The sequence below is a fragment of the Eptesicus fuscus genome, chromosome 7 (assembly GCF_027574615.1).
Source record: "Eptesicus fuscus isolate TK198812 chromosome 7, DD_ASM_mEF_20220401, whole genome shotgun sequence".
In the NCBI taxonomy this organism is placed as follows: domain Eukaryota; kingdom Metazoa; phylum Chordata; class Mammalia; order Chiroptera; family Vespertilionidae; genus Eptesicus; species Eptesicus fuscus.
In genome coordinates, this window is record NC_072479.1 from 53,098,929 (window position 1) to 53,107,898 (window position 8,970).

Here is an 8,970-nt window from a genome sequence, read left to right on the forward strand (position 1 = left end):
TCCTTACGCTATCCTCACACTTTTGGATTCTTCTTTCTTTCCGCCTCTCTGGTTGGGTGTTTTTTGCTTCCTCATATTCTAGATCTTTGGTTTGACTCTTGGGGTACAGTGATCTACAGTTGAGTTCCTGTATATTCTTTATTTCAGACAGTGTATGCTTAATTTCTGACTGGTCCTTTTCCATTTTTTTTTTTTTGTATTCTCATTAAGGTCCTTGAAGGTCTCTTCAAGTTTCTCAGCAGTTTTTAGAAGATTCTTGAGTAACCTTATAAATGTGGTTCTGAAAACTGTGTTGTCCAGTAGTTTACTTTCCTCCATCTCTCCTATTCATGACATGCTTCGGTGTTTTTGCATTTTGGCTGCCTCCCTGTGTTGATGGAGTGGCTTTGTGTGGTCAGTGACCTATAGGGGCCGGTAGCTCAGCTTCCCCAATCACCCTAGGTGGTCACTCTTGGTACACCCCTTTGTGGGCTGAGTGGAAAGTCTTGGTGTAGTTAAGCCTTGATTGCTGTTGGTACCCTGGGAGGAATTGACCTCCAGGCCAGTTGGCTGTGAGGACCCGCTGTGTCTATAATGGAAGCACTGCTGCGCTGGAGTCACGCTTGTGGTACAGGACTTGTTTCAGTGGGGCTTTGGTGCTCACTCAGTCCACCTCCCGAACGTATCACTTATGGATGTGAGGAGTTGAAATCTGGTGTCTCACACTGACCTCTAGGTATACTGGCTTCTGGAACTCCAATGGGGTGCAGTTCAGCTACTGTCTGAGGCCACCCTGCAGGAGCTACAGCGAGAACTGCCGTCCTCTCCTCCCTGCTTGTAGCTTGGAGGCTTTGGAGCTGTCTGTACCAGGTTGCAAGTTTACTAGTTTAAACTGCAATAGAGAAGGCCATTCATATGCAAAAGCCACTGCTAGGAGCTTGGGTGTGTTTGTGTGGGGCGGAGACTCAGGGTGTCACTAGGCTAGGGCGTGGCCAACAGCAATGGCTGGCAGTGAGCCGCCTCCAACCGCATCCCCACAACCGCATCCCCGCATCTCCGCAGCCAACAATTGTACCTCCACGCAGCTCTGCTAGTAAGCCATCCTTATTCTCCGACCCGCTGACAGACAGCCCAGTCTCTCCCCAGAAACTGAATTTCAGAGAGATTGGGGGCTTGTCTCTCTTCGGATTGAAGAAAGCAATGCCTGCCTCCACCTGGGCTCCGCCAGTTCGTATGGCGCATGCACTCCCCTGTACCTCAGTTTTTCAGTATTTGCGCCCTGATTGCTCCCATCTCTTTCGGTCTAGTTGTAGAGGTTCCACTCAGCCAGCTTTCCCGTGGTTCTGGGTGATAGACATTCTGTCTTTTAGTTGTAGTTTTGGAAATTGTTGTGGACGGCAGCAGCCCAGATGTTTATCTACGCCGCCATCTTGGATCTCTTTCCTCCCATTGTATATTCTTGCCTCCTTTGTCATAGATTGCTTGGCCGATGGGTGTGGGTTTATTTCATGGCTCTCTATTCTATTCCATTGATCTATGTGTCTGTTTTTATGTCAGTACCATGCTTTTTAAAAAATTGAATTTATTGGTGACATTGGTTAATAAAATTATGTAAGTTTCAGATGTACAATTCTACAGTACATCATCTGTATATTGTATTGTGTGTTTACCACTCCAAGTCAAGTCTTCTTCCATCACCAATTATCCCCTCTTTACTCTCTTCTACCTCCTGCATTTCCCCTTCCTCCTGGCTATCACCATGCTGTTGTCTGTGTCCATGAGTCTTTCTTGTTTTTTTTTTTTTCTTTGCTTAATCCCTTCACCTTCTCACCCAGCTTCCAACCCCCACCTCTCTGACACCTATTATGTTCTTTTGATTATTATAGTTCTGTAGTATGGTTTGTTATCAGATAACGTGTTACTTCCAAAATTGTTCTTCTTTCTCATGATTGCTTTGGCTAGTAGGGGCCTTTTGTGGTTCCATATAAGTTTTAGTACTATTTTTAGTACTGTGCAAAATGCCAATAGTATTTTGATAGGGATTGCATTGAATTTATAGATTTTGGTAGTACGGACATTTTAACAAGGGTAATTATTACTATACATTAGCATGGTATATGCTACTATTTATTTGTATCTTACTCAATTTCTTTCTTCAATAGCTTATAATTTTCTGAGTACAGGTCTTTTACTTCTTTGATTAAATTGATTCCTAGGTTTTTGATGTGTTTTTAAAATATGAAATTTTAAATGAGATTGTTTTCTTAATTTCCCTTTCTGATGGTTCATTATTGGTATATAAAAATGCAACCGAACCCTAGCCTTGTGGCTCAGATGAGTGAAGCATCATCCCATGCACAAGAAGGTTTCAGGTTCAATCCCTACCTGGGCAGATATAGAGGCAACCAATCAATCTTCAACCAATCAATATTCTCTATCACATTTCTCTCTCTCTCTCTCTCTCTCTCTCTCTCTCTCTCTCTCTCTTTCTCTCTCTCCCTCTCTTTAAAATCAATAAGCAGCCCTGGCTGGTTTGGCTCAGTGGATAGAGCATTGGCATGCAGACTGAAGGTTTCTGGGTTCGATTCCAATCAAGGGCACATGCCGGGCTTTTGGGCTCGATCCCCAGTATGGCGTGTGCAGGAGGCAGTCCATCAATGATTCTCTCTCATCATTGATGTTTCTAGCTCTCTCTCTCTCCCTCTCCATTCCTCTCTGAAACCAATAAAAATATATTTAAAATAAAATAAATCAATAAGCACATACTCAGGTGAGGATTTTGAAAACATGCAACCAATTTCTGAATATTAGTTTTTTATCATGCTACTTTTACTGAATTCATTTATCAGTTCTAATAGTTTCTTTGTGGACTCTTTAAAGTTCTCTCTATATAATATCATGTCATATGCACCTTTTCTAATTGGATGCCTTTTACTTCTTTTCTTGTCTGATTGCTGTGGCTAGGACTTCCAAAACTGTGTTGAATAGAAGTGGTGAAAGTGGACACCCTTGTTTTGTTCCTGATCTTAACACATTGCGGACCAGTAGTTTTATTGCTAGCTTTACCCAGTGGCCAGATAAATTTCTATTGAACTAGTAAAAAACAGTTTTACATAAATGTTAAAGGCACGCTTTAAAATTAAATACCCATTGCATTTTGAAGTTATTTATTACATTTTCTTACAAGCTAATATCTTTTTAAAGTATGATAGTTTGTAAAACACTGTGTAATATGAAAATGAACTAAACAAAGCTGGCAAATGTAACGGGTTTCTCTTCTCTTACCATTACTTTTGCATACTTTGCAAACTTTGGTAGGATATTTCTTTTTACCTGAAGATGGAATTTGCACAGGGATGTGCTGCTTCATGTTGCCTGATCATCTTTGCGGATGATCTTTCTGAGGAGTTCTCGTACTTCTAACATCTGATGGATTAGGATTGCTAAATTCTGGATCTGCACATTTATCTACTTGGGATGAGATCCACTCTGTTGCTACAGTTAAAAGAAAGTCTTTATATCTTACTTGGCTTTCTGGATTGAGCACTTGATAAATCCTGAATGAGTTGAATAGTCCACAATTAACCAGGTAAAGAACTACTTTCTTCGTCCATTTTATTGTTTTTCTATGGATACTATATGTTGAAAGATATTGGTCAGCAAGATCAACACCTTGCATACAGTTATTATACTGCACAATGGAAACTGGCTTCTTTATTTCCTCTCCAGTATGCCGATTTTTCTTTTCTGTTTTACAAGAGGAAGCATCATGGATAGTTGAAATAATTCAAACTTCTCTTTTATCCTTCCAAATCAATAATACAATGTCACCTTTACTTTGGAAGGCTATTTCACCTCATTTAAGCGTAGATGCTTGTGCCCTGTTCATCTTTCAAACATTTTGGCAAGCCTCTATTTGTTCGAATTGTTCCGCAAACTCTTGTTTTATGTAGTAACTAGTGGCCAGGTGTAAGAAATTTGTGCACGGGTGTGTGTGTCCCTCAGCCCAGCGTGCACCCTCTCCAATCTGGGACCCCTTGAGGGATGTCGACTGCCCGTTTAAGCCCGATCCCAGTAGGATCGGGCCTAAACTGGAAGTTGGACTTCCCTCTCACAATCCAGGACTGCTGGCTCCCAACTGCTCACTTGCCTGCCTTCCTGATTGCCCATAACTGCTTCTGCCTGGTCACCTGCTAACCACTCCCCTGCTAGCCTGATTGATGCCTAACTACTCCCCTGCCAGCCTGTTTGCCCCTAACTGCCCTCCCCTGCAGGCCTGGCCGCCCCCCCAACTGCCCTTCCCTGCAGGCCCAGTCTCCCCCAACTTCCCTCCTCTCCAAGCCTGGTCATCACTAACTGCCCTCCCCTGCGGGCTTGATCACCCCCAACTGCCCTCCCTTGCAGGTCTGCTCCCTCACAACTGCCCTCCCTTGCTGACCATCTTGTGGTGCCCATCTTGTGTCCACATTGGAGCAGTCATCTTTGACCACATGGAGGCAGCCACCTTGTGTGTTGGAGTGACAGTTAATTTGCATATCATTCTTTTATTAGATAGGATAAAGTTTCTGCAATTGAAATGCTATTGTAAGAGTTATCCTGATGTATGTGATGTCCCAGTTCCAGATATGGCTGAAGTAGTGACAGAATAGAGTCTCAATTTTTTTCCTTCACCTGTGTAAATTTCCATATTGCAAATATACCCAGTTTTGCTCTCACATAGCATTCTTACAGGTAAACCATGTTTAATAATTGTAGCTGGATTGTAAGTTTGAAATAGAAGACATCCCCTCCAGGGATCATGCCTTCGTGTAATGATAATTCTCACATAGGTTTATATATTGTTTGAAACCTATGAATAAAATGGTGGAGAACAGATTGAATTTTAAATAGCCTGGATGAAGATTTAGTCATGTTTGCATTGTCGTTGAAATGCCAATAAGTCCAGATTTGTTGAAAACTATTTCGACTCATCATCTGAGGAAACATTGGAACAGCTAGAACTGGATTTGTAGACCAATATTCTTTCCAAGTATCCTTTCGAGTATGCCCCATTAGCACTATAAGTCCTAAAATTTTTTTCATATCTGTTGGTGTAACAGGAGACCACTTTATTGCTTTTGAAATTTTGTGCTTTCCTAAATTTTGGTTTAATATATGTTTGATTAATATCAAAATAGTTCAAACAGATCGTCGTCAAAAATCAAGTTGGTGACTTCAATGATGTTCTTAGAATCAGACAGTATAACTGTAACCCCAGAAATACCTTCAATATTTTCCAAATTAGGTTGAAAGTCCTATTTTGACTAATTATCTCAGCACCCAAGACACAAATTGCACTGACAATCATGTATGGAATTGTTCAAATTTTCAGGTTCAGAATCACTTGAAATTACTATTTTTCGCCTTTTTGAAGGAATAACCATATCACTGCCACTGTTAAAGCTCTCATCACTTTCACTTGGACTATCTGATAAATTGTCAGCAAATATATCCAGAATTTTATCATGTTCTTCATCACTATCTATGGTTACTGAGCACTGTAAAAATATCAAATTGATATCAAAGTTATTTTTATTACTAATGCCAACAGACTAATTACTTTTAATTCCTTTTATATTTTTAAATTCAGCAAATGCATTTTCCATTACTGTCTTTAAATGACAACAATGAAAATCTGAGAATTCTTGTGATTGGCCATAAGCCTTAGAACAGAAAAATGAGAATTCTCCTGATCCGTCCGCAATGTGTTATGGAAAACTGTCCCTTAAACTTTTTGTCATTTATACCAAGTGGTTATGTTCATCTCTTTATTCTCTCTCTGTCTGTGTCTCTCTCTTTCCCTCATGGGGACAGCATTGATGTGTGAAAACTCAAACATGGCTCTCTGTGATCCACACTGTGGACTCACTAGATTTCCTCAGCATCAGTCCCATCTCATCAAATCTCCTCTACGAGGCAGGGGGCTGGGCACTAGGAATAAACCAGGAATAACGCTGACTCTGTCACCACAGCTTACAGGGTCTGCACTGCCCCAAACCCTGCAGACAGCATGTAGTTATCTGTTATGTGTTCTACCCGCTCCCCATGTCACCTCCTCCTACTGTCCTCACTCAGTTGGAAGGTGAATTGGAACCACAGCTGTAACCTCACTTGCATGGTCTCAGCACAGTCTTCCTCTCTCCCCTCTGTGTGCCCAGGACTCTGGGGCCTGGTGAATAATGCTGGCATCTCTGTGCCCACGGCACCCAATGAGTGGCTGACCAAACAAGACTTCGTAAAGATACTCAACGTGAACCTGTTGGGGGTGATCGAGGTGACCCTGAGTCTGCTGCCCCTGGTGAGGAAGGCAAAGGGCCGAGTGGTCAATGTCTCCAGCGTCTTCGGTCGTGTAGCCTTGATTAGTGGGGGCTACTGCATCTCTAAGTACGGCGTCGAGGCCTTCTCGGACTCCCTCAGGTATTGGGCTGGGACAGAGGCCCTCCCTTGGGTCTTCTGCTTCTGTGCTTCTGGGGGAGCCTTTTCCAACGGGTTGATTTCACATAGCCTCAAAGGCTTTCCTTCCAGATCCTTCTCTCTTGCTTTTTGCCAGGCATTCATTAGGATACACTTTTTTATCTTCTGGAGATCTGGATGGGCCTCAGGGCAATGGAGTTGATTCAACCTGTCCCTGCCCACAGTCAGAAAGCATCTGAGGCAGAACTGGAACTGATCTGACTCCACTGCACAGCCCATCCGCGTACATAACTGCTATGGGAATTGGGTTCCAGGGGCCCTGTTGTCAGTGAAGCCCCAGGGAAGCACTTTATTCAGGGAGCTTCCTCATCACATCAGCAGTAGAGACTGCACTGGCTACAGGGCTGAGGATGGCTGTGATGGAGGCGGGGGGCGGGCGGGGGGGGGGGCAGGGGGGGTGGAGCTGAGACCGCGGGCAGAGAGAGCTGCTTACAGGACTGATGGCCTGGAGGTTGACCTGGGTGGGAAAGGAGAGGGAGAGGTTTGAGGAGCATGGGAAAGATAAAACAGGCATAGCCCAGTTTTTATTGCATGTGACAGAAATACAAGGGCATAGAATTTAAGTGGTGCCTTTCAGCAGAATTGGTAGGATTTAGAGTTCTAAGCAAATGTATGTAAATACTTGTAAAAATACTCAAACTCTGTAGACAGGCAATACAATCATCATAAATTTTCTCCTCCTGTCTGCTGCACTTCACAACTCCCCACACTTTTGAGCTTAATCTACTGTAATCTTATATTGGTGTTTGATTGGGTTGGGTGTTTTCCAGGTGTTGTTTTCTTTTATGAGACCTCTGAAGTCTTTGCCTCTCTGTCGGTTTGCCTTGCAGGAGGGAGCTCTCCCACTTTGGGGTGAAAGTGGCTATCATTGAGCCCGGTTACTTCAAGACTTTTGTGACCAGTACTCCGGTGCTTTCTAAGAACTTCCAAGAGGCATGGGATAAGGCCAGCCCAGAGGTCAAGGAGGCCTATGGGGAGAGGTTTCTGGCATACAGTGAGTGAGCCTTGTGGTCCATGGGGATAGAAGCAGACCATTGTCCTGAAGTCTAGATTCATAGTTAGTCCCACCTTAGTCTCAGGTCCAACCTCTGTGCTCTGTCTCACCCACAAACAGGGGACCTTTAATTCTATCTCCGTGGTCCCATGTTGTCAACTGGTAACCCAAGGAAAGGATCCAGGCTTGTTAGACGTGGCACCACTGTCTTATGTGAACTTCTCATGTTGTTGAGGATGAAACTAAAGCCAGAGAGAAAAGACACCCGTGACCTCCTGGTGAACAAGTATAAGAGCAGCTGGCTTTCAGGCACTTAGATTTCTAGTGTCTGTGGAGACCTTCAGTTGTGTGTTGCACATATTCCTAGGAATAAAGCCAGAGGTGGATTAGAGCGAAACAGTTGTGCCTGGGGGAGGAGGGAGGCACCCACTAAGGAGTTTAGGTGGATTCAATGTAGGGGACCAGGAAGTCTAGAAACTCATTCTGTAAGTTGATCTTAATGGTTGGAGGTAGGAATACATCTGCATCCTTTCTCATTCTAAACAGGCCTGAAAACAACTAAATTGTTGCATAAAATATGCACACAGGATCTGTCCTTGGTGACGAACTGCATGGAACATGCTCTGACCTCCTGCCATCCCCGCACCAGATACTCACCTGGCTGGGATGCCAAGCTCATCTACCTTCCCATGAGCTACATGCCCACCTTCCTGGTGGATGCCGTGGTCAACTGGAGTAACCCAAGACCTTCTAAGGCCATGTGACCCAAGATTGTGGTGCATAGTAGGGGGAATTGGGTACTGTGTGAGGGAGGGGATGCATGTGTAGAGAGAAGTATGGTGCATTTTTGTTCACATTCTCAAATACTGTTATTAAAGTAAAATTAAATAATTGATTCAAAGAATATACATTTCTTTAAAGCCAGGGAAGGTTTCTGTGCAGGACAGGGACTAATGTTGCAGAACCTGGTTCTTTCCAACATTCCTAATACTCTGCCAGCCCCTTCACCATCCACAATTCACCGAAAACCCTATGTTATCCTCATAATTACCTAGTTATTAATATAAGAAAGGAAGCAAACAGGAATCAAATAATAAGCTTAGTAATCAAACATTAAGCTGAATAAACTGGGAAGCTGAAGCAGATATCAGGACAGCATTCCAATGAGTTTGCAGGGAAGCTATAGCATAAACAGACTCATTCACACACTCCAGGGGACTGCCACGGAGGAGACTTAATCCCCAAAACTGACAGGAAAATCACCCCGAGGTGCTGCCCTGCCCGCCCACACTGGATTCCCAGAGGAAGGAGGAGGGGAAATTCCTCTGCTGGGCACATGAGCAGTAGAAACCAGATGATGTAACAGAACTTTTGGACATGCACAATAAAAGTTGTTAGCACAGGAGGGAGGTGTTTCCTTTTGGGCATGCTCAGTGAGAGCCAGGGTCATGCCAGAGGGGCAGAGCCTAGCCTGGGAAAAACTG

At 43.6% G+C, this 8,970-nt stretch overlaps 1 protein-coding gene across 3 annotated transcripts in view; it reads left to right on the forward strand.

Moving 5' to 3' along the window:
• The window catches only part of LOC129149782 (retinol dehydrogenase 16-like), a 55,058-nt gene extending 46,689 nt beyond the window's left edge, over nt 1-8,369 (forward strand). The window contains exons 3-5 of one of the 3 annotated variants that reach the window (XM_054718950.1): nt 6,177-6,435; nt 7,323-7,486; nt 8,074-8,369. In XM_054718950.1, coding sequence (XP_054574925.1) covers nt 6,177-6,435; nt 7,323-7,486; nt 8,074-8,225 — 575 coding nt within the window. In that variant the 3' untranslated portion in view covers nt 8,226-8,369. Of the gene's footprint in view, nt 1-6,176; nt 6,436-7,322; nt 7,487-8,032 lie in introns of all 3 variants that reach the window. The other 2 variants (XM_054718949.1, XM_054718951.1) reach the window with 2 other exon arrangements.
• Nucleotides 8,370-8,970: the final 601 nt, after the last annotated feature.